This window comes from Tursiops truncatus, chromosome 17, assembly GCF_011762595.2.
Source record: "Tursiops truncatus isolate mTurTru1 chromosome 17, mTurTru1.mat.Y, whole genome shotgun sequence".
Lineage (NCBI taxonomy): Eukaryota > Metazoa > Chordata > Mammalia > Artiodactyla > Delphinidae > Tursiops > Tursiops truncatus.
This window is the reverse complement of record NC_047050.1, coordinates 68,181,677-68,207,499: the sequence shown is the minus strand read 5'-3', so window position 1 is coordinate 68,207,499 and position 25,823 is coordinate 68,181,677. Positions and strand designations below refer to the sequence as shown.

The 25,823-nt window shown below is 46.3% G+C and overlaps 1 protein-coding gene across 7 annotated transcripts in view; it reads left to right on the top strand.

Moving 5' to 3' along the window:
* Positions 1–25,823, top strand: part of ASAP1 (ArfGAP with SH3 domain, ankyrin repeat and PH domain 1) — a 349,999-nt gene that overhangs the window by 31,565 nt on the left and 292,611 nt on the right. The window contains exon 2 of one of the 7 annotated variants that reach the window (XM_033842614.2): positions 6,257–6,342. The exons of the other annotated variants lie outside the window; for them this stretch is intronic. Within the exon in view, the coding sequence (XP_033698505.1) occupies positions 6,284–6,342 (59 nt within the window). The 5' untranslated portion in view covers positions 6,257–6,283. The remainder of the gene's footprint in view (positions 1–6,256; positions 6,343–25,823) is intronic. 7 annotated transcript variants of the gene reach the window in all.

The window sequence follows — 25,823 nt, the reverse complement described above, 5'->3', positions numbered from 1 at the left end:
TTAGTTATCTATTTTATATATAGTAGTGTGTATATATCAATCCCAATTTATCCCTCCCCCGCCCTTACCCCTTGGAAACCATAAGTTTGTTTTTTACATCTGTGACTGTATTTCTATTTTGTAGGTAAGTTTATTTGTACCCTTTTTTAAGATTTTGCTTATAAACGATATAGTATGGTATTCGTCTTCCTCTGTCTGACTTACTTCACTCAGCATGACAGTCTCTAGGTCCATTCATGTTGCTTGAAATTGCATTATTTCATTTTTTTCTTTTTTATGGCTGAGTAATATTCCATTGTATATGTACGACATGTTCTTTATCCATTCCTCTGTTGATGGACATTTAGGTTGCTTCCATGTCCTGGCTATTGTAAATAGTGCTGCAATGAACATTGGGTGCATGTGTCTTTTTGAATTATGGTTTTCTCCGGATATATGCCCAGGAGTGGGATTGCTAGGTCAGATTGTAGCTCTTTTTTTAGTTTTTTAAGGGACCTCCATACTGTTCTCCATAGTGGTTGTACCAATTTACATTCCCACCAACAGTGTAAGAGGGTTCCCTTTTCTGGAGAAAGCTTCTTGAAAGAGAAGGCGCTTCGAGTGGGGCTAGACAAGCTAAGCTTCTAGTAGACAAGAGGAAGGTTTGCCGAAATATGTATTCAGGCTTTTTTCTTTAGGTCTCTGGTTTTCTAACTACAGCTTCTACAGAACAGGAAAGAATCACATCAGTAAATAGGAAAAGTATTTGCTGTGATGTTATGGGAACAAAGAAAACTGTCCAAGCTGTAGCCAGCTGCGGTGACTCAAGAGTTCATAACATCCTCTATAAAAGGATACAAATCCCAGCATCCGTGAAGTCACTTCTGTTGAATAAAACTCAACACCTATTTGGTGACTGGCAATAAAGAAGGGCTGATGTACTAAATGATTTATGTCCCTATTCTTGCATGCCACACAGGAATTGCTTTCTGGAATGACATACTGTAAGTCACAGAATAGAATTTCAATGGAAAAAACAGAAACATGGGTGGATAAAAATTGCGATGTTTGATGATAATGAGTTCTGGTTCACTCTAGCAGGTACTTGCTTTAAATCTTCCATCACTGGTGGCAGGGGGAAATGAGAGGTTATAGAGAAGAGCAAGGGGGTTGGTAGCGCACGTTCACTCCTCTGATGTGTATTTATTGAACGTCTAGTTATAGATGATGTGTGTTCCCTGCCCGTATCTTTGAGCCCACCCTGGAAGGCACCGTAGGTGGTGCCTGTTCCCAGAGAGGGCTTCCTGCGTCTCTGTCTGAGGCCATACCCTGGCTGTGCGTGGCCAGTGAGGCATGGGAGTGGGTGCATAAATGCCCCAGCTTCCTTACCCCAGGGTGGCAATTCGAAGGTGTGTTCCCATCTCTCAGAGGGTCCCCACTGGGGTTGTGCCCCAGGTGCCTAAGTGGTAACCTGCATGACTTCATGACAAGTTCCCTAACCTCTGAGTTTCAGATTCCTGTAGGATGGTTGTGTGGATTAAACAAGACGATAGTGTTACTACCACCATTACTAGTTACTGTTTTGCTCAGTGCTTGAACTACATTATCTAACTAATTCTTAGTGACTGTATGAGGTAGGTACTTTATCCCAATTTTAAAGGTGATGAAACTGAAGTATGAAAGGATAAATAACTCACCAAAGAGCCATAATCTGAGTTCTAACCCAGATGCATTTGTTCTAAGGAGACAACTTTTCATTATAAGCCAAACTGTTAGAGTACAAGGTCTAGCAAGGAAGCTGCTATTACTATTATTAGCAAGTGCCCAGCATACAGTTGGTGCTCCTTTTATTTGTGCAGTTAAAAAAATAATGAATGTCAATAAAAAAAGAAAAGAAAGAAAGAAAGAAAATAAAATCAAAAAGTGAGCACCAGGCCTTGAATGGAGGCAGAATTCTAGATCAATAAATATTTGTGATTAAATGAAAAAAAAAAAAAAAAACAAAAACAAATGGGAATTCCCTGGCGGTCCAGTGGTTAGGACTCGGCGCTTTCACTGCCGGGGCCTCAGGTTCAATTCCTGGTCAGGGAACTAAGATCCCATAAGCTGTGAGGTGCCGCCAAAAAAAAAGAGGAATGAATGAATGAATGTTAGTTCCTCGAGATTATAAACATTCTTTGTTGTTGGCTCTGTCTTCCCTGCATATGATAAGTCCAAGACAAATATTCCTTGAATTAATGATTGAATGAATGAATGCAAAGTGAAATTTTTTCTTTTAAGTTACTGGTAGTTCCCTGGTTCTAAGAAAATCATGTTAATTGAAATGCATTATTTATTTAACTCTTACAAGAACCGGTTCCAGAAAGGAAATAGATTTAAAATCCTAACAGTATTTATCTGTAGGGGATGGGATACTAAAATATTTTATTTTCATGCCTTACTGTTTTTCATGATGGACCTGGATTACTTTCATAACTGGAAAGCAAGAATCTCTGTTTGAAAAACAAAAATCAGTTTCAAAGCATAAATGGTTTTAAAGCAGTGTGGGTACAGCACTGACATGTACGTGGATGCTGTCCTAATTCGCGTGAGTTCAGAGTTGAGGAAGCAGGGTGTGAACTGACTTTGGTGTCACACCTCACACAGCAGTTTCACACACCGTGTCTCTGGGGGTTCATGCCAGTCTAGTGCCGTAGGTCAAGCTAGGATAGTGATCTCATTTCACAAACAAGGGACCCAACAGCCGAAGAGCCTCACCGACCAGGATACCCTATCCCTGCAGCCCCTTGTGAAGACCCATTAAAGGAAGTGGGACAACGGTGGAGGTGGATTGGGGTACCAGGAACTCATGTGATAGCTGTCTCTGAGCATCTTTGAGTTATTTTAAGGAGAGGAAGCCTGTCTGCCTGAGTCAGACAACCTGGGTTGGAATCCCAGTTCTGCCACACACTGTCCTGGACACACTATTTCGTATCTCTGAGCATCGATGTTCTCATCTGTAAAGTGGGCCCAGTGTCTTCCTGTGAGGGTCAAATTGACACCAAGTAGGTGTGTTTTCTGCAAGAGGTGGCTTTGCTGATTGTCATCACATCTGCTCTGTCTGTGTGCAAGGCTTTCATTTTTCCCAGCTGTGTTGATACTCATTGGTGTCCGTAAATTAGCGTTCCCGTGTGTATGCGTCAGGTTTTGCCAAGTAACAAAAACCTCAGAATTGCAGCGGCCTGCTTGATGGCAGGTGTTTATTTTCATGCTCATGGGTCGTGGGTCAGTTGTGGTTTGGCTGATCTAGGTTGGGCTTGGCTGGCTCAGGCTGAACTACAGGTTTGGTTCAGATCTGCTCCACGTGTCTTTATTGCGGGGTCCAGGCTGAAAGGCAGCAGCTGAAAGGGGCTAGGGAGACATACTCCTCTCATGACACATCACAGGAGGGCAAGGGATAGACTTGGGACCAGCATAGGGTCATTTCCATCTGAATTCCATTGTAAGGAAGTCAGTGGTCCAGTCCAGAATCCAATGCTGCGTGGAAAGAACTACCACCCGCTATAGTAGGAAGGACTACAAAGACACATGACCGAGAGCAGGGACGTATAATTCAAATTCAGGTTGAGAGTGAAGAATAGGAGCAGTCATCCAGTCTATATACACTGTCTTAGCTGTGTGCTTGGGTGAAGCAAGGAGAGCAAAGGAAAGGCAAGGTGAGGCGTGGGCTGGGAGACGCATCGCTTATTTATGCCAGTAACGGGGTCTTGTTTTTCATGTACGTAGAGTGTGTAAAGTTGTCATCAGGAGGTGAATGTTACGGGGAAGTCACGGTGTGTGATTCTGGAGGAGAGCATATGTTTTTGCTTACGCTGCTACCACCCTGTCTTGATGATTCCAGCTTTGTAGTAGGTTTTGAAATTGGGAAATGTGTGTCCTCCACATCATTTTGGCTGTCTGAGTTCACTGCATTTCCATATCAATTTTAGGATAAGATTGTCAATTCCCCATCTAACTGAAATGTGTGATTCAAAGTTCGGGCAGATTCAGTCAATCACCTTTGGCATCTAAGGCTGACGAAGGTGGTTTGATCATTTATCCAGCAAATGTTGATTCATATTGTGCTGGACACCACTGTGTGGTTGGCGCTGGGGATATGAGAAAATCCAAACACAGTCTTTCTATCATATGGCTTATTATCCAATCAAATCAACATATTTTATCAGTCTTCACATGAATGAATGAATAGTTAAAAACAGATAAGTTCTGTAGTCTAATCTAGAGGAGTAGGAAGAGTTTCCCTGAGGAAGTAAGATTTAAAGAAGTATAGGAGTTAGCTAGCCAAAGTGAGAGAGGAAGCCTTACAGGCAGAGGGAACAGCATGGGCAAAGGACCTGGGGCAGAAGGACCGTGGAAAGTTGCAGGATCTGAAAGAAGGTCATGTGGTTGCAACAGTGAGCTGGGGTGGACAAGATGAGGTCAGAGAGGGGGGGGGCAAGAGTCAGACTGTGTTCAATCATTTTTCTCTGGAAGCACTGAGGAACCATTAAAGAATGTTAAGCTAGAGGTGGAGGGATGACACAGATTTGAGTTTTAAAAGTTTTATTCTGCATATTAACCAGTCGTATTTGGGTCTGGATTTTTTAAAACAAAAAACTTAAAAAGCATTTTTAACATTTATGAGGCTATTAGAAATTTGAACGTTGGGTATTTGGTGATATCAAAGAATGATCATCTTTTTAGGTGTGGTAATGGTGTTGCTGTTATATTTTTGTAGAAGACCTTATATAGCGATACATGCTGCACTATTTTTTTTTATAAATTTATTTTATGTATTTTATTTTTGGCTGCGTTGGGTCTTTGTTGCTGTGCGCGGGCTTTCTCGAGTTGCGGCGAGTGGGGGCTACTCTTTGTTGCGGTGCACGGGCTTCTCACTGCTGTGCCTTCTCTTGTTGCGGAGCACGGGCTCTAGGCACGCGGGCTTCAGTAGTTGTGGCTTGCGGACTCTAGAGCACAGGCTCAGTAGTTGTGGCTCGTGGACTCTAGAGCGCAGCCTCAGTAGTTGTGGCCCACGGGCTTAGTTGCTCCGTGGCATGTGGGATCTTCCCGGACCAGGGCACAAACCTATGTCCCCTGCATTGGCAGGTGGATTCTTAACCACTGCGCCACCAGGGAAGCCCCTGTGCTGTGCCATTAATGAGTGAAATAAGACGTCTGGAATATGCTTCTAAAAACTAACATGGGGAGGGGGAGGGATTAGGGAGTGGATGGGGTAGGACTGATTATGAGTTGATGGTGATTGGGGCTGGGCGGTGGGAATCTCTGTGTTTGTGTCCGTACAGAATTCTGTTTGTTTTATGTAATAAAACATAAAAAAAGAAAAAGATTGTTCTGGCTTCAGTGTAGGGGAGCAGATTTCAGAGGGAGAAATGGTGATGAGGGGAGACCAATTAGGTGATAGTTGTAGTATCCCAGGTGAGAATGATGGAGGCTTGATCCAGGGCTGTGTCAGTGGAGATGGAGAGAGAGAGAGACAGGTTGAGAGATATTTAGGTTCGAGACACGTGACTTAGGGATGGGGAGATGGTGTGTCAAGTGTGTCCCTAGGTTTCTGGCCGCAGATGGAGGTACCACTCTGAACTTGGGGAAGGACCCAGCAGGTCCCTTGGCTTCTCTTGTTTTCACACCCCCACTTCTGTTTCCCCTCCAACCAAAAATATTGAAGCTGTTCCCTTATGTAAAACCTTTAATCCCAGACTTCCTGTGCTCTGTGCACTCAGCAATTAATTAAGCTTTGGTATGCATGAATTAATTAAAATCCTCTCTCTGGTTCAGAGGGGCTGTCCTGAAATATGTAGATTCATATATATCTACCTTCTTCCTGGGGCTGATTCCCTTGGCTGGGGGAACTCCTCTGCTTCCCCATGGGCACACAGCTATGGCTGTCTGTCTGTCCTACCTGTCAGCACAATTTAATTTCATGTTTAGGAGCTCAGGTTTAGAGATGTTAATGACTTGTAAATTGCTCTCCAACATAGAGCTAGAAATAGAAAGGCAAGAAGGATTCCTGAGCACTTGAACAGATTTACTGATGGAGATGTCAGCCCCAAAGTGGATTGCTGAAATAGTGGTTTCCCCACTGTTTTCCTTCCCATTCCTGGACAGCCGCTGCGGTGTAAGAACATTCCTAACAGGGGTGCTGGCTTCCACATGAAATCACGTGTTGGTCTGAGACAATGTCTTCTGCCCAGTCCTGCTGGATGACTCTTGTCACCTTTTTTCCTACCTCCCCATCCAGGTAATTTTCTGATGTGACGGCTGAGACATGAGATCTTCAGCCTCCAGGCTCTCCAGTTTTTCATCAAGAGATTCACTATGGAATCGGTGAGTGGTCTTAGCCCATCCTGTCCAGAGAGCCCAGCCTGGGAAATGTGGAGGGATTCTTTTGGGGAGGTTGAAATGCAAAAGTTGATCAGACTCAAGCACTAGAATCTGACAGAGACACCATGGGTGTGGTGAACAGATCTTTGGCATTTGTAGAGCTGCAGACTTTTTGAAGTGTTTCCTGTCACATTACCGATCATCTGTGTGCAGAGGGAAAGGTGGTGGGGTGGTGGTATGAGAATGAAGTAAGGAATGATAACAAAAACAACACTGCCAACAAGAACAGATGCTATTTTAGCTGAGTGACTCTTTAAAGACATTACTTCATTCATTCCGCCCAACAATCCTACCAGGAAGGGCTGACCACATTCATTTTACAGATAGAGAACTTGCCCAACTGGATTTGAAACCAATTTTTCCTGATTCCAGGTCTGCTGCCTTTTTCCTCTTGCAGTGTTGCTTCTTGGTAGAGGTGTGATTTGTCCCATTTTGCAGCTGGGAATACTGGGGCCTGGCATAGGCGCACATGATAGAGTCTAAGGCATCTGACCTCAGTGGGTGGAGATTTGTGTTAGTGGATGATAAAAAACTGGACTGGACAGGAAACGCCATGAAAACTAGGCAGAGAAAACTCCAAGAGTCCAAGGATCTTAAAGTTGCCAGGGTGACTTGACACAGGGTCCACCTGCTATGACTGGTTTTTCCCAGAAGTCAGCTTAGTGGCGGAAAGATTGTGGGTGCTGGAGGGGTGGTTGAATTCTTGCTCTGCCAGCAACTTTCTGTGTGACCTCAGGCAAGTCATTAATCTTCTCTGTTCTGTTTTCTTATCTATGGAATTGGAGTAATAATAGTTATGTTTCAGGTTTTCGTGCAGATTAGAAAAAAAGGTGTACAATAAAGTGTCTTGCATAAAGTAGGGACATAAAACATTATAATTATTCCAGTTTTTAAAATGAAAGTAATTTTTAGGATAATTAGATAAGGAAGAGTGTCCTGAATGGGTAGGAGAGGTGAGAGGCTAGAGGCAGGGAGGCCAACCTGAGAGGCTTTGATGTGACCCAGACATGAGTTGATAGGGGACTGTTACCATCTTCCAGGATAAATGAGACTCTGCCTGCTTATCTTCATAGTTTGATGATTACAGGGTTACCCAAGTCATGGTTTATTTTGTTTTGTTTTATAAATCAAGAATCCAACACGAAAGTGACATTAGTTTTGCAGTTGTCTTTTTAGGTGATATTGTTACTAAACCAAACTTGGATCTGCTCGCCTGACAGGCATCAAGGTCAATCTACTGACACCAGGTTGTAGTGAAGGAAAGTACAGCGTTTATTACAGGGTGCCAAGCAAGAAGAATGGGCAGCTCATGCTCAAGAGATCTGAATTCTCCAGTGGTTTCCAGGGAAGGGTTTTTAAAGACAGTGTGAGGGAGAGGGTCACAGGGTGAGTGATCAGCTTGTGCACAATTCTCTGATTGGTTGTGGTGAGGTAACGGTGATGTTTCAGGAATTTCAAATCACCAACCTTTTGGTTCCCACCAGTCTGGGGTCTATGTGTTGGTGATCAGCATGCAGTTAACTTCCTCCACATGGTGGGGGTTTTAGAATCTGCAAAACAGCTGAAGGATATGACTCAAGATATTACCTATAGCCCCAAGAAGGAACTAAATGTCCTTGATGTTGTTTTATGTCTAAGTTGTTATTGTCTTGCTTCACTGCTTTCTTTTTGTTTTGCATTTTCTCGCTTCTCTGGTTAAATTCATTCTTTGGAACTTGGGGAAGGCCTAGGGGGCTAAAGCTTTTCTAGAAACAAGAGGCGGGGAACACGGGGGTGGGGGTGTCTGTCCCTGGGAAGGTCCTTCAGGGTCCTCCTCAGTTTCAATATTAATTACAATTGCAACAGCAGTACATTATTTAGGATTAGGTTTTGCTATGAATGATGTAGAATCTAAAAGAACATTGGCTTAAACAGAAGATAGAAGTATATTTCTCTCTTGCTTTGAACCCAAGGTGGTACAGGGCTGCTGCAGCAACTGTGAGAGACCCAAACTTTTCCTCTCTTGTTTTTCTGCCATGTGGACCTCCTTTCCCCCAAGGTCACCTCATGGTCCATTCTGAGTGCTTCTGCACCAGCCATCACATCTACCAGCAGAAAGAAGGGAAGAAGAAAGGCAGGCCCCTTCTTTTAAGGGTATCTGCTTCTGGGTGTCACACTTGCTGCTTCTGCTTATGTTCTGTTGGCCAGAATTTAGTCCTCTGCCTACATTTAACTGCAAGGAAGGCTGGGAAATGTGATCTTTCTTCTGTAAGACCACGTGCTTACCAAAATTGAGGATTATTGTGATTGAAAAAGAAGAGAACAAAAAACAACAACAAAAAAGAAGAGAACGGATATTGGAGGACACATCTTTCTTTGCCATGCAAATAGTTATTGAAAGGTTGCTATTAAGAGGGTAGGCTCAGTGGCCAGACTGCTGGTACTGTATTAGAATCCTGAATTCAGGACTCTATAGCTACATGACCTTGGGAAATCTACTAACTTCTGTGCCTCAGTTTCTTTATCTGTAAAATCCTATTTTATACATTCTCGTAAGGGTTGCTTTGAACATTAGATGAGTTGAGGTAAAGCACTTGGACCAGTACCGGGAACGTCGTAAGTGCTATGTAAGTGTTAGCTATTACTCTAACTACTGCCTCTACTATTAGTAATACTACTTCTATTACCACTATTACTACTTCTATTGTTACCATTACTGCTGCTTCTACTATTACAGCTACTGCTTCGACTGTCGCTTTCATGCTTCTCCTTCTCCTGTTACTTCTGCTGCTGCTGGTGCTGTCACTGCTACTACTTCTATTACTAACACTATTACTATCTATGACTGTTGTTGCCAGGTACCGCATATACATGTATAAAATTTTATACTCATAGCAAGGTAAGTATTATTTTCCCCATATGAAGATAAAGAGTCAGAGAGCACAGTAACTTGCCAGGTGGCATGCAGCTGGCAGGATAGTGGTTTCCCTTTGGGTGGGTGAGGGGATAGTGACCAGAAGGGAGCATGAAGCAGCTTCTGAGGTTCTGCAGATGTTCTGGGTGCTGGTTGCATGGGTGTCAAAATTCCTTGAATGGTACATTTATGACATAGGCAATTTTATGTGTTTATATTATATTTCAATTAAAACACATCATGGAGCAGGTAGGTGGTAGAACATGAGCGAAACTACACCTGATTCTAAAGCCCGTGCTCTCTTAACTATAACGTAAGGCCCAACACCTTTATCTCATTTCACTGATTTGTTTGTTTGTTGGCTCTTTCATAACATGTATTGATCAATTGCTTATTACTTATGTGCCAAGAACTGGGCCAGGTTGCTTGGGATACAGAGGTACAAGCAGCACACACGGCCCTGTCCTCATGGGGCTTTCTGTCTAGAGGAAAAGGAAAGATAAATGTCATACAGATTGCCGGCTACTGGGTCAGGCTCAGCGTGGGATGCCCTGGGGCCACAGGAGGGACACATAAACTGATCCAGCCATGCAGGTCTGATAAAATAATGTCCATCTCACTGATGCCCGTCTCAACCAACTCCTCTGGTAGGGCGGAAGGTCCCCACATCCATGGGTAAGCTGACCGCATCAGGGCTACATCAAAACACATAAAGAAGTTCTTTGCCTTCTCTGCTAACAGGACTGAGAAGGGGTCAGCTTTTCTTTTCCTTGTTTGTCACTGTGACAGTTGTGACCTCCACCGGGGTGTCCCGTGGAGCAGACAAGCGCTGAGCTTTGGAGTTCAGTAGACAAGAGAGAAAACACACGGGAGCAGAGGCTCTCTAAATGTATCGGGACATGAGTCCAGGGACCTCTTACTTTGTTCGTTTATATATGATGTATCTTCGTTCATAATAAAAATGAAGGAATGAAGGAATAAAATCATACCCCACGACAGTGCAGTTGCCATCCCTGGAAAAGTTCAAGTCCAGCGGAATAAAGAACAAGATGTTCCCTTTTTTCACCTCAAATACCACCAGGATGGCAGGGGCAGCAAATGGCAGTGCAGTTGAATTCTGAGCCAGCAGTGGAAATCAGTTGCCCTTATTTTCAGGGGTTTTCTCCATCCGTAGAAATGAACTGACCATAACTTTAGACCCTCCTAAGCCACGCCCGGAGAAACCCCTTTGACTCCCTCTCCCTGCCTTTGCCTTTGCAAAGGTCACTGCAGACTCCCTATCCTTCTTATGCTGTGGGCTGTCAGCCCAAATTGAATTTCCCTGAGCCCAGCTGATGTCCCTTTTTGGCCGCAGGGCAGGTGTCAGAGGCTGAATGCAGCACAGGGACAGGAAATGTGTCCCCGGAGCTGAACACAGAAGCGTTGACCTCTGAACTCGGAGCTGCATTTCTGACATTGCTGGAAGGGTTGGAAAGCCTTATGATTTCTGGATGTGAAAGAAAAGGATATGTGTTTTAGAAATACAATGTTCAAGTTCAAGTTTATGTAAAAGAAAAAGAAATGTGTTTTAGAACAATATTCAATTGTTTAGAACAACAATATTCAAGGGGGGAGGTGAATTATATTCAAAGGGCTGTGAAAGCCCTTTCAATGTAATTGAGGCTGTTTGAAACTCAACTGCTTATTCCATGGCCTCAGTTAGATGCATAAAGGAAAGAAATTACCTACCTAGACCGAGAATTGGGAAATTATGATCCTGGTCTTGTTTCCTTCCCTCCCAACCTTCCCTTCATTTTTTTCCTTCCCTCCTTCCAAATTTACTACGAAGCTGCTGTGTGCCACACCCTATGCTGAGTCCTGAGGAAATAGATGAATAGGACTCATTGCAAAGCCTTCCTGAGCTTATCATTTATTCATTTAAAAACATTTATTCATTCTACAAACATTTATTGAGTACCTAATTTGCTCTGGTCTGTTAGTAGAGATAAAAGACGTAGTTCCTTCTCATCCTGAGTTTGTACTTTATTAATTTTTTCTCTGTGAGCGTCTCCTGTGAGCCAGGGACTGCGCCAGTGGCTGGGATTCCAAGATAAGCAAAATATAGCTTCTGTTTTGATAGAGCTAAAAGACCATACAACATTGTATTCATCTCCTAGGGCTGCCGTAACAGAGTACCACAAACCTGGGGGCTCAAAACAGTAGAAATGTGTTGTCTCACGATTCTGGAGGCTGGAAGTCCAAACCCAGGGTATCGGCAGGGTACTAAAGCCTGTAGGGGAAAATCCTTCCTTGCCTCTTCCTAGCTTCTGGGGTTTGCTGGCAATCTTTGATGTTTGTTGCCTAGCAGCTGCGTTGCTTCGACCTCTGCCTGCGTTGTCCCATGTCCTTCTCCCTCTGTGTCTCTCTTCCTCTCTCTTACAAGGGCACCAGTCTTGTTGGAATAAGGGCCCACCCTACTCCAGTATGATCTCATCTTTAATTTACATCTTAATTACATCTACAAAGATCCTGTTTCCAAATAAACTCACATTCATGGGTACACTGGACTAGGACATCAGCATTTTGGGGGGGACACAATTCAACGCATAACAAATATATATATAACCATGTAAAGCATCTACAAGGGCACTGGGTGTGGGTGGATCCTGGGTAAGGATAATTGACCTCCTTCTTCCACTTTCTGTCTGCATCTAAGGGGACTAGGCCTTTAGGGCAGGAACCCTGTGTTGCTCCGAGTGAGTGTTTCTGGATTTTTTTGCCTGGGAGGTGAGACATTGTGCACTTACAGGGAGAGTCTTGTGTGGTGCAAGTTGATGGGCAGGGTTCATTCCCACTACTCTTGTTAGTTTTTGTTTCATGGGATGGCCGTTGAGTCTGGGTGAACACCTGCCTTGATCAGGAGGCCCGGACTGGTGGTTAGAGCTGTGGGTTCCTATCCTGCCTCTGCTCTTGCTGGTCCTGTGAGCCTGGGTCCACTTCTTCCCCGTTCTCTGCCTCAGGCGTCTCACTGTACCTCCCCCAGGGGTCTTGTGTGGACCAGGTGGGATCAGATCTATAAAGCATTCGCAAGAGCTCCCGGCCCTCGGTAAGTGTTCGGTGTGAGTTGGTGGCGGTTAGGCCAGGGCACGTAAAATGTCCCCGGGAGAGGGGCTTACCCAGCTCATTCAGCACAGTCCCCTCAATAAAGACTGTTGTTCAGTGTTTAATGCCATTCACCATCAGAACAGTTTTTCCATAATCTTTCCTAAAGACAGTTTCCTGAAATATAGAAAACACCCTTAGCACAAAGACATCCACTGCAGCATTGTTTAAAATGGTAAACAGTGGCAGACAAGACAAAAAGCTGCCTTACAATGAGGAATGAGTTAACAAATTAGGGCAAAATTATTTAAAAAAAATAGGGTAAAACAATGATGTAGTCATTAATAAGAAAATTATGGTCACTTTTTAAAGGTTATGAGAATGCTTATGATATAAATGTCATGTAAAAAAAAAGAAAGTTTTGGACTTCCCTGGTGGCGCAGTGGTTGAGAATCTGCCTGCCAATGCAGGGGACACGGGTTCGAGCCCTGGTCTGGGAAGATCCCACATGCCACGGAGCAACTAAGCCCGTGCGCCACAGCTGATGAGCCTGCGCTCTAGAGCCCGCGAGCCACAACTACTGAGCCTGTGAGCGAAAACTACTGAGACCCACGTGCCTAGAGCCCATGCTCTGCAACAAAGAGAGGTCACCACAGTGAGAGGCCTGCACACTGCAATGAAGAGTAGCCCCTGCTCTCGCAACTAGAGAAAGCCCGTGAGCAGCGACAAAGACCCAATGCAGCCAAAAATAAATAAATAAATATTTTAAAAAAAGAAAGTTTTATTTTTGAGGAAGTGACTGCATTTCCCTGTGCCTCAGTTTCCTCATCTTTAAAATGGAGACAATAACAATACCTTCTTTAGAAATAGGATCGAGAATTAAATGAGATGATACATGGGAAGCATGTGATCAGCACCTGGCACATATGAGGTGCTCACTAAATGCTAATTGTTGTTATTATTTATCATTTGGTCTAAATTATGTACAAAATAGTCATAGAAAAATATTTAGAATAAGCAACACAGATGAAACACACATTTTCCATTTTGAATGTCTTATTCAAAGGACTTCATTCTGTGAGTCACTCAGCAAACATTGAGCCTCTCTGTCAAGCACTGTTAGCCTGCAGAGCAGGAGGTTTCAGTGGGAGAGGGCATCAGAATCCCATTTGAGGGCTTTTAAAAATACACAAGATGCCTGGAGATGCTGATTTAATTGATGTGCGGTGGGTTCCAGGCATCCGCAGTCTTAAAAAAAAAAATTCCACAAGTGACTTAGATTCTCAGGATAGATATAAGGCACAGTCACTCCCCTGAATAAGCTTGCAAACCAGATGAGAAGATGGGAACCACAGCGTAATATAAGGAGAATATAAGTGCTCTAGACTGGGGCTCTTGACTCTGGGTCCCATGCAGAACTCTGTAATATTAAAGATCCCCTTGACTCCAACCCCAGGTGAATGGAATCAGACTCTCCAGGAGGTTCCTTTTTTTTTTTTGGCTGCGCCACGGGGTGTGCAGGATGCAGGACCAGGGATCAAACCCTTGCCCCCTGCATTGGAAGGGTGGAGTCTTAACCGCTGGACCACCAGGGAAGTCCCCCTCCAGGAGGTTCTGATGATCAGCTAGAGGGAGTGTATGCAGCTCCCTCCTCCTGTCCCTGGCCCCTTCCTACCCAAGATGCAACAGCATAGACTGAGAACCACAGTTTTCCCAAAGCCATTTTCTCAAAGCCATGAGGCTGATATATTTCCTCTGGTTGGTACCAGTGAATTTTTAGAAAATTATTTGTTTATGTATTTTAAAATTAAAACATTTTAAAATGTTTTAATTGTGCTAAAGTATACATAAACATAAAATGTACTGTCTTAATGATTATTAAGTGTATAGTTCATTGGTATTAAGTATATTCCCATTGTTGTGCAATCATCACCACCGTCCATCTCCAGAACTCTTTTCATCTTGCAGAACTAAAACTCTGTACCCACTAAATAACAGCCCCCCCTTTTCCTCCCTTCCTCCAGCCCCTGGCAACCACCATTCTACTTGCTGTTTCTATGAATTTGACTACTCTAGGTATCTCACATAAGTGAATCATACAGTATTTGTCATTTTGCGACTAGCTTCTTTCACTTAGCATAATATCCTCAGGATTCATCCATGTTGTAGGGTGTGTCAGAATTTCCTTCCTTTTGAAGGCTGGGTAATATTGCATTGTATGGATATATACCACATTTTGCTTATCCATTCATCCATTGATGGATACTTAGGTTGCTTCCATCTGTTGACTATTATAAACAATGCTGCTATGAACATGGGTGTACAGATATGTCAGCTCCCTGCTTGGTGTCTTTTGGGTGATGGAATTCTACCCAGAGGTGGAATTGCTGGATCATAATGGTAATTCTATATTTAATTTTTTGAGGAACCACCATACTGTTTCCCACAGCGACTGTACCATTTTACATTCCCATCAACAGTGCACAAGGGTTTCTATTTCTTCACATCTTTGCCAACACTTGTGATTTTCTATTTTTGTAATAGTAGCCATCCTAATGGATGTGCTAGTGAAGGCTTTTAGCTGGGACACATCACTGTCAGCTTCATATTTCATTTATGTTGTGTGGGCCAATTAAGCAATTCCCAAGCATTTATTTAAGCTCTAGGCACTGAGAATAACGGACCTAAATAATACATGGATGGTTCCTGCCTTCAAGCTCTAGGAGTGGGTCAGGGGAAATAGATATATGACAAGTAATTTTGTCCAATAAGATACATCCTTAGGGAGCATATTATACGTGGAATACAGTTTAAAATGGTAGGAGATGTTGACTGAGTTTAGTGCCTCAGTGTCAACACACTAGATACATCATTTGAGCAGACCTAGAGGCCTAAGTTTGGGCTGTCCAACAGAACTTTCAGGATCGCCCAGCAGAACTTTCTGTAATGGTGGAAATGCTCTGTCTGGTGTCTGTTAGCTACATGTGGCCGTTGAGCACCTGCAATGTGCCTGGTACAACTGAGAAATTGAAGTTTTAAAGTTTATTTAATCTTAATGAATTTTCACTTAAATTGAAATTAGCCAGAAGTGGCCAGTGGCTAGTGGGTTGGGCAGTAGAGTTAATGGAGAGCGTCTGACATGGTTCTCAAACTTGAATACTCACGTATTCAAAGGATCTTGAATCGCCAGGATCACCTGGGGATCTAGTTCTAAAGCAGATTCTCTGGGGACTTCCCTGGTGGTCCAATGGGTAACACTCCATGCTCCCAGTGCAGGGGGCGCAAGTTCGATTCCTGGTCAGGGAACTAGATCCCGCACTCATGCTGCAACCAGGAGACTGCATGCCGCAGGGAAGATCCCGCGTGCTGCAACTAAGACCCAGAGCAGTCTAAATAAATAAAAATTTTAAAAATAAAATAAAAAAGCAGATTCTTAGGCCCTCCCCCTTGTGTTTGTGGTCCCTAAAGTGTGTAGTGGGGCAAGGAGTCTGTGTTTTAATAGCCACTGCAGGTGATTCTGATGCAGGTGCAGTTTGTGGTTTTCAAACTTTTGTATCAGAATATTTTCTTCAGATGAAAGCTTAAGAGAGCTCAGTGTAGAAAACAGACAAGAGCAGAGTTCTTTCTGGTTGAAGTAGGGCTGGGACCCAGGGCTCCATACGTACAGGGGGGACATGCTCTATCCTCCCTGGGGGAGGTTTCCTGTAGCACAGTTCATACAACCCGGATCTAGCCCAAACTCGTCATTGTATTAATCTGAAACCCTGTGAAATGCAGAGTAAGATTTGGTTTCTAATAACTGTAAGCATGCCAGAACCAATTTAAAACCAATAATTACCTCTGGAAATGCAAATTGAAGCAGAAGTACAATGTCTCAGCTTGGGCTGCTGCAGCAAAAGTACCGTGGACTGTGTGGTTTAAACAGCAGACACTTATTTCTCACCTTTCTGGAGGCTGGGGAGTCTAGGATCAGGGCGCTGGCAGATTCCATGTCCATTGAGGGCCTGCTTCTTGGTTCATTGACGGCTGTCTTCCTCATGTCCTCACATAGTGGAAGGGGCAAGGGATCTCCCTGGGTTCTCTTTTATAAGGCACTAATACCATTCATGAGGGCACCACCATCATGACCTAATCACCTCCCAAAGGCCCCACCTCCCGATACCATCATATTATGCGTTAGGATTTCAACACATGAATTTTGGGGAGACACAAACATTCAGCCCATAACACACAATTAGTGAGTTAATAGCCATTTTTCCCCTTGCATTGGACAACAACCACCCACCTGGGCATCACATGAGGGGTTGCAGAGCAGTGATTAAGAGGACAGCCCGAGTCTGACCTGGATGTGAATGCCAGCTCCACCCACCCCTGGAACTTAGTGATACTAGGCAGGTTTCTGCATCTGTAAAATGGGTATAACAATATCTACCCCATAGATAATACATGTAAATCCCAGCACTTGGCACTTAGCGTTAATTATTATAACAACAACAACTAACATTTCCTGAGCATTTAACATGAGCCAGGCACTTTACTCTTCTAAGAATTTGTTATTTATCACCTCATTTAATCCTTACAACAGCCTGTGAGGCAGGTACTATTGTAATTTCTGTGGTAAAGGCAAGCTGAAGCTCGTGGAGGTTTGGAAGGTTGAGGCCATGATGCTGGTAAATGGCAGAAGTGGGATTCAATTGCAGGGAGTCTGGCCCTGGACCCCGGAATTTCCACTTTTCCACACTGCGTTATTATCCCTAGGTTCTAAGGAAAGCCTTTTTTTCCTTTTTTTGTGGCATGCGGGATCTTAGTTCCCCGACCAGGGATAGAACCTGCGCCCCCTGAGTTGGAAGCGTGGAGTCTTAACCACTGGACCACAAGGGAAGTCCCAGGAAAGCCTTTTAAGATGAACCCTCCCCCACCCCACTTCCAGATCTCAAAGGTTCAGAATTATTCTCCAAGTCAACTCAGCTTCGAGGAGCTGCATTTGACCCAGCTGCCCACTCCCTCCCTCCAAAAACACTGTTTTCTTTTGGCTCCCAGGGCGCCAAACTGCTTGGATTTGTCCTTGTGCTTTTGCCCTCTTCCTCTGTCTCTCAGTGGGTGCACCCCTCACTCCAGCCAGTCTCGGAGCGTTTTCAAAGACCGTCTGTATGCTGACTACTTCCAAATGATATCTCCAGCTGAGTCTGTCCTCTGAGTTCCAGACTTGAGTATCCCAAATGCCATACTCATGTTTCCATCTGGAAGTCTAGCAGGCACCTCGAACTTGGGATATCCAACCTGGATTATTCTCCACATGCCTCCTGCATGAGAACTTGCTATGCCCCTGCTTAAAATGTATCTGTGGCCCCAATGCCCCCCTGCCCATTTCACTTAGAACGAAATCCAGATTCCTTACCATGGCCTGCAAAGGCCAGCATGATCTAGCCTCTGCCTGCCCTGCACTGTCCGCCCTCACCCCATGCCCTCAACAGACTTCAGCCACTGACCTCTTTCTGTTCTCACACTCAGCAAGTGCTGTCTGGTCTCAGGACTCAGACACATGTTGTTTTTCTGCCCGCAGGACCCCTCTCCCTGCACCTCCATCCCCGAAGCCCCTGCTCTTCACAGGGCTGACAACTTCTTGTTCTGTAGCCTCAGCTAGCATACTATATCCTCAGACAGATCTTTCCTCATCACCCTACTCTCTCTGACTGCACCCTGTAGGTTTTCTTCCCAGCACTTGTAACAGTCTGGAATTATTTGTTTGTTCACAAATAGAGCCCGGCACATAGTAGATGCTCAATAAATACGTATTATTGTTGCATTCAAATCAGTGGCCCCTGTTAAGCCGATCATGAGCATAAAATGCCAGTGCTAGGCCTGTAATTTGTAGAATCCTTTCACAGGCGAGGTGGTACTCATATGTGTATACAAGTGATTGAAAATTGGATGGGACCTGGGCTTTTTTATGGACCTCGGTCTCTGTTTTCACATCTCTTCATGCTGGGCCATCCAAACTGTTAGGACTTACAAAGATAATCTTAAGGGAAACAGCAGCCTCGGATACCCAATGCATATTAAAGTTGATTTGATTTTGGTTGAAAATGGAAACTATGAGCTAATGCATTTTACAGATTTGAGCAGAGAACAACTTTCTCTGTTTAAAAAAAAAAAAGCCTGAGATGTAGAACGCTTTGTGTGGGTTATCGTAGTGCCAAAAGCTCCTGAAAGGGATTCTCTGCAAATATTTGGGGTTTGATGCTCATAAACAACCACACAGGTTTTCCTGAGAATCGATAACCGCGGCAACAACAGCATCGTTTCCAAAGTGAGAATGTGCTCGCCGAGCTGAAGCGCAGAGCGACTGCTTTGGCTGAGCCGCGAAACAAGATAGAGGTTTACAAAGTGACTGCAGACAGGCCATTAACAGGACTGGCTGCAGGGAACTCGCCCCGCCCTCCCTTGCCGCTGCCTCTTCAGCAGCCAGCAGCAAGATACTTGGCTGTGAGATTCCCGAGCCACAGACCAGGCTCTCCACGTTGCAGCTTCCAGAAACACCTGTCCTACAACTGCCCGTCTGTCCACCCAGTAGGCACAGAGCTAATCTTCCCAGAAATGCTAGCAAAATCCCTGAATTGATTGCCACTGGTTCAGCTTGGGTCACTTGTCCCAATCATGGTGGGCCACGTGATGGGATATTCAGACTGGACAGGCCAGTGTCACGTGACCATCCCCAGAGCTGGGGAGAGGTCAGCACCATGGAAACCAAAGGACTGAGAGGTGGCCGCTGGGAGGCCAAAATGCCGAGGCCGCCCCACTAAGCAAGTCACTGGAGGTAGGCGGAACCAGTAGCCTAAGTTCAAACCACTCCTTTAGCGGGTCTTCTAGCGTCTTTGTTCTGCTTTGGCTCTTTTAATTTTTATTTATTTATTTTTGGCTGTGCTGGGTCTTCATTGCTGCGCAGGGGCTTTTTCTAGTTGCGGTGAGCGGGGATTCTTAACCACTGCGCCACCAGGGAAGCCCTGCTTTGGCTCTTTTAAATGAACCTCAAGCACACGCTCCACCCCGACTTGCTTCTGGGATGGCTCCAGGCCATATTTGTCAGTCGGCCTCCTGTTTCTCGTCTCTACTCTTAGCAACTTTGTTCAGCTCATCCCACTGGATCAAAGACAGAGCTTGACTCCCAGGCCCCTGCCTTTGACTGCCAGCTTCCTCTGAAATGTGGGTCCAGGCCTCTGTCCTGCCCCCAGACCCCACACCCTTTCCATGAGAGCAGCCTCTGCCTGGCAGGTGGGAGTGTGATGGGCTGTGAGGCAGATCCAGGCGCAGACAGTGAGGGCTTCCAGGGCCGGCACCGTGACACAGCGGAGGCCCCTTCCCGCGGCTTCCTTGTCCTTGGGTAAGTGTATGGTCTCCCCAATGCCCCAGTCGGCCTGGGCCTGCTCCACTGCGTCTCTACCACTCACCTCTCCTTGTCTGTGCTCCAGCCAGACCCGAGTTCTGTTGGTTCCCCGAGGAAGTCTATCCCTGGGGCACTGGTCCCTTCTCCTTTTTCCTTCTTAACTCCCGCTCATCCAAGCCTCAGCCCAAAGGGCATTTCCTCAGGGAAGCCTTCCCTGACACCTCCTTGCAACTCAGCTAGCACCTGTCTATAACCTGTGTGATGTGTGTGTGTGTGTGTGTGTGTGTGTGTGTGTGTGTGTGTGTGTGCGTCTTGCTTTTACTCATGTCAACCTCTGTCCTTCTCACTAGATTATCATTTCCAGGAGGGTGGGGACCATCCCAGTCTTGCTCACAACTATCCATAGCTTCCAGGACAGTGCAGAGCACATAATAGGCACTCAGTAAATGTTTGTTGAGTGAATGAATGACCGGGCAATGGGGAGCTATTGAAGGATGTGATGTGAGAGGATGACTTGCCCAGGTTCTCCAGATGGAAACGGACACCACTGTCTCTGAAGTCCACGCCTTCTGACTCCCTCCTCTTTCCAGCAGTGGGGTTCTCTGAGTAGCAGGAGAGGGAAAATGACAATTGGAACACAAAATAGCCAGGTCCTAAACGACTAGTGAGCTGACAACTTTGATATTACACCTAAGATGTCACCATCCCTTCCTTGGAGCGGTTCTGTCTCATGTACAGAGGAGAAAGTGGTTTGCATGATTATTTTAATTAGAGAAGACCGTCCCTGCTGGTAACTTGAGGTCATTCCATTTCACCTTGGAGTGCCCCATCTGGTTTGAGTCTTCCATCACTCTCGGACCCCATAATTTGGTGATAAATTGACTGATGGGGACCTGGGGGTGGCACACATGGGACGCTGACTTTCCAAGTCATTAGCACGTTTAATCTTAGAGGACTCTGGCACCCCCTTCACATGAGTTCAAAATAGAGTTCAGAGTGTGACCTGTATCACAAAGGGCAGTCTTCACCAGCAGGCGGCCAGGCCTGGAGAGGAGCCAGGAGAGCGGGGTCTCTGGGAGAAATACTGTTCTGTATCAGTTGGGCATCCTTCAGTGGCAAGCAGAGGAAAAGAGAAGTCCAAGGCTAGTGCCACCTTTAGATGCTCCTGGATCCAGGGATGCCCCTGGGGTCGTTAGGACGCAGTCCCTCCGTCTGGTACAGTACAACACATATAAACATGGAGACTCTCCCTTCTGATGCTTCCTTGCTGTGTGACTTTGGGCAAACCACTAACCCCTCTGAGCCTCGGTTTCCTCCTGCACCGAGGATTAAAGGAGCCAGTTAATGAAAGCACTTAGCACAGTGCCTGGCTCTGCTCTCCTAATGGTTCGGGGCTCATAGCCTCCTGGCTGCTCGTCCATTTAAAGAGAGTTTCTCTTTCCCCAAAGCAGTCAGGGATATGGACCTGGGTCTCAGGCTCCGTGCTGCAGGCACATATGCTTCCCGTGGCTGGAGCTTGGGAAGCCCCTCGGGGAAGAGGTCTGAGAAGTAGTGAGCAGCCTGCCTGCCAGACTGGGCAAGGATGGAGTGGAGTGGGGACCAGACTGAGGGTGTTATTTCCAAGTGGAAGATTGAATAAAGAGCCTTGCAGGCCCTTGTGTTGTGAAGGGGATACTAGTAGAAAGAGTGGCAATGAACGTGTGTCGGCCACATATGACAGGTCCACTGGCTCTTCCATGCCCTTGTGCCTTTGCACGTGCTCTTCCCCCTGCCAGGGGTGCCCTACCTACCCTTCACACTCCCCATTCATCTGAAAGGCCCAGCTCTTCTGTGGAGCCCTCCCCAGCCCTTTCACCTACCATTAATTGCTTCTCCATTTTGGAACAAGCATCTATGGGGTGATGGCCCTTTGTGCTGGAAACACAGAAGAGAATAAATCACAGGGTCTGTGTCCGAATTTAGTTTGATCCTTCGACTCCACTTTGTTTCTCCTCTATCCGAGCAGTTTGTTCATTTATTCAACAGATATTTATGAAGCACCTTCTCTTTTGCCAGGCATTGCTCTGGGAGCTGTGGATTCAGCAGAGAGAGGAAGTGACAATAAAATCAATAAATACTATTAACAAACAAGATAATTTCTGATGGTGTATAGTTTAAGGAAATAAATAAGAGATCGGGAGCAGGTTGGGAGGAAGGACCCTGTGGAATGTGACATGAAGGGTGACAAGGAGCAGTGCAGGGCATTCCAGGTGAGGGGGAATAGCATGTGAAAAGGCCCTGTGGTGGCATGTTCCAAAAATGACAGTAGGAAGCAAGGTGAGGTGTGGGGAAGGGGGGGCGGTTTGGAAAGTGAGGTCAGGGAGATGGGCAGGGGCCGGGAGGGGTAAGACCTTGAGACCGTGTAAGGGGCTTAGATTTTATTCTCAATGCCTTGGGAAGCCGTCGTTGCGATTCCTTGTCCAGCCTGGAGCTGGCGCTTTTCATTTTCACTCGAACACTGATGTGCAGTGTGGTGGCCACTAGTCATGTGCGGCTACCAAGCACTGAAAATGTGGCTGGTCTGAATTGAGATGCCCCAGAAGTATGAAATGCACCAGTTTTCAAAGACTTTGTAGGGAAAAAAAGGATGCCAACTGCATCATTAATAATATTTCTGTTGATTACATGTTGCATTGATAATATTTTGGATATATTGAGTTAAGTAATATTTATTATTAAAGTGAATTTCACCTGTTTCTTTTTACTTCAGTGATCTAAAATTGAAAACTTTTTTTTTTTTTTTTGGCTGTGCCACATAGCTTGCAGGATCTTAGATACTTGACCAGGGATCGAACCGGGGCCCCCTGCAGTGGAAGCGAGGAGTCCTAACCCCTGGACCGCCAGGAAATTACCTAAAATTTAAAACTACATGCAGTCCTATTGTATTAGGTTATATTTCTCTTGGACAGCACTGCCCTAGAAGCGCCTTCAGCCCTTGCTTTTACCTGCCTGGGTTATGATTACCTTTGCCTTGTCCACGTTGCTCCTTGAGGACAGACTGCCTCTGGTTGGTGGTCTTTTCCCCGGGTGCCGTCTACAGGAGAAGCGTTGGTGCCCACCCCGTGGTCCCAGTCCCCTTGACCCATACTGGTTCCCAGGTGCTGAGCGCCCAGGACTGCTTCTGGACCCGAGGTTTCTCTGCCTGCTCAGGCTGCATGTAGGTCAGGCCAGAAGTGCTGGGGGTTAACTCCCCAGGCAGCCCACAGCCAGTGAAGGAAAAGAGCTGGAGAATAAATGCCCCAGCTCCCTGCCTGCAGATGCACGATCTGAGGTGTGTCCCAGCCTCTCCCACACATCCCTACTAGGGCTGGAGCCCGATTGTCCCTGGCAGTAGCCTCCTCTCTCATGCACCCTTATTGGCTTCCTTCCTGTCTCCGTCTTAGTTCCCCGTTCATCCCCCGGGTTCGTTTCCTTAAATCCTCGTCTCAGACTCTGCTTCTGAGGGATCCCAGCCTGAGACCTGCGGTACCCAACACATAGGTGCTCAGTAGCAGGAAGAGGGGCATCATCTGTCCGGCACCCCACTGGGTGCAGCTGTCGGGGGTGGGATGCAGGTGGCAGGGGCACAGGCTTCCTGGCTAGTCTTCTCCAGCCCCTGGACTTCTGAGCCAGAGCGCTAAGAGCAAGGACATGGGCCAGGCGTGGGGCGTGGTGTCTGGCTGGTCCGAGTGCCTCTAGCGGCCACACCCAGAGGGACAGTTGAGTCAGCACCTGAGTCAGTGAGGACAGAGCTGCCCAGATGTGTGCTGACCTCCTATGTCAGTCTGGCAGTGGGGGCCCGGCGTGGCTCGCAGCTGGAAGGGTGGTGGGAGTGTCCAGCACGCGCTGCGAAGCAGAGAGTTGATGGGCGTGATGTCTTTTTTTTCTAACACCACTTCTGACCCCAGGCAGCTTTCCAATTCTCCGGCAGAAACTGGGTGTCCAACAACTCAATTTTGACACTATGTACCTGGAGTTAGCGCAGACCTCACAGGTTAAGGGCTCAGTCCCATAGGACTGTCCCCACTTCAGATGCCAGTTACAAGTCCCAGGGGCTACTTCTGATTGATCGGCTATAAGTTCGCAAGTTTCCACAACCTCCTCCTCAAGTTTTATAATTCCCTAGAATGACTCACTGAGCTCAGGAAAGCACTTTACTCACTGTTACCAGTTTATTATAAAGGATGCGACTCAGGAAGAGCCAAATGGAGGAGATGCATAGGGCGAGGTGTGGAGGGCCGAGGGCGGGGGCAGGGTGCGGTGCACAAGCTTCCTTGCCCTCCCAAGGCTCGCCTGGCACACTGATGTGTTCACCAACCCGGAAGCCCCGAACCCCGAAGTTCAGGGGTTTTTATGGAGGGTTCATTGCGCAGCCATGATTGATCAACTCTTTGGCCATTGGTGATTGAACCCTGTCCCCAGCCCCCAGCCCCTCCCTGGCGATCTTTCTGCCGATGCCCTGAAGCTATTTAGCCCCTTATCTGTAAGTCATCTCATTAGCACACAAAAGACACTCTTAGTACTCTGGATATTCCAAGGGCGGTAGGAGCTCTGTGCCAGGAACGGGGCAAAGACCAGACATATTTTTTGTGATACCACTGTGGGGATTAACTCGTGAGATCCTTGGAAGACCAGTGACTGGTGACTTGCCTGGATCACGCTGAGTTCTATGTATTAAATGTGTATTGGAAGGAGGAAGGGAGGGAGGTGACAGATCTTGCTGTGTAGAACTGCTGCTGTGCATCCATTCTTCAACAAGCCTGCAAAGCACCTACTGTGTGCTCGTGCCATGTTCATTCAGGGCCAGCATTGTAGCCAGATTGAACCTTCTCAGTTTCCAACCTGTTCGTGGCCACTGACAACTTAGAAGCTCTGACTTGCTTTTAGGACAAAGACCAGCTCCTTGGCATGACATCCAAGGCTTTCTCCAGTGGCCTCTGCCTATCCGCTCTTATCCTGCCGGTCACACGTCCTTCACTCTCATTGCACTGAGCTGTTTGCACTGCCCTGCATCTGATGTGCGTGTCAGGCCTCCACGCACTTGTACCTGCTGTTCCGTCTGCCTGGAACATCCTTTGCCAGCCATCCTACCAGCTAACTTCTCCTTTGGGAGGCAGCTCGGCATCAGCTCCTCCAGGCAGTCCTTCCAGATTCCCTCCTTACCATTGATTGCCCTGTTGCTTCTCTATATCCCCCGTATCTATTTATCCTAGAACTTTGGCCATTCAGCAGTTACATATTGGGCACTTATGTTGAAGGGACTGTACAGTTAACTAAGAATCCCTGCTAGTGTCTGTCAGCACTGATGAAGAGCCAGACAATGAACTAATCACCATACTTGTACTGTCTCGTTTAATCCTCACTTCTGCCCTATGAAGTAGGCACTAGTATTAACCCCATTTTTCAGAGGTGGAAACTGAGGATTAGAGAGATCAACAGAGACAGTGGTGGAACCAGAATGCACAACCCATCAGACCCCAGAGCTCTTGTACTTCCCTGGAAGACAATATTGTCTTTTCTTGTTCTGCAGTTGTCTGTTTACTCTGCCTCCCTGCATCAGTCCGGGTCCCAGCAGGAAGCAGATGGAACACTCAAAATAGGATAATTCGAGCAGAGTTTAATAAAAGACTCATTTGAGAAGTGTGGGCGAGGGGTAGGGAAACCGCAAGGGATGGCGGGGCCCTCCAGGCTCCACTGAAGGTCTGAAGGGGCGAGGGAGGGGGTGTCTCTGGGAAGCAGAGCCGGAGAGGCTGTGCGCAGAGGGCCCTCATTAAGACAGCAGCTGGAAGGGCCGGAGCCTGGAGCGGAGGGGAGCACCCGCCTCCTCCATCCCACTGGCCTCCATCCCATTGGCCAAACCCAGCTGGAAGCCGGAGGGCCAAGGAGCTTTGAGATGTGTTCAGAACAGATCAGGCCCCTGGGGTCCGGCGCAGGACAGGAAGGGCATTGAGTGGGCGTGGTGGGCCACCTGCATCTCCGGATTAACTGTAGGCTTCTTGAGGGCTCTGCCCTGCCTGGCTCCTACTTAAACCTGTGGGGTCTCACGTC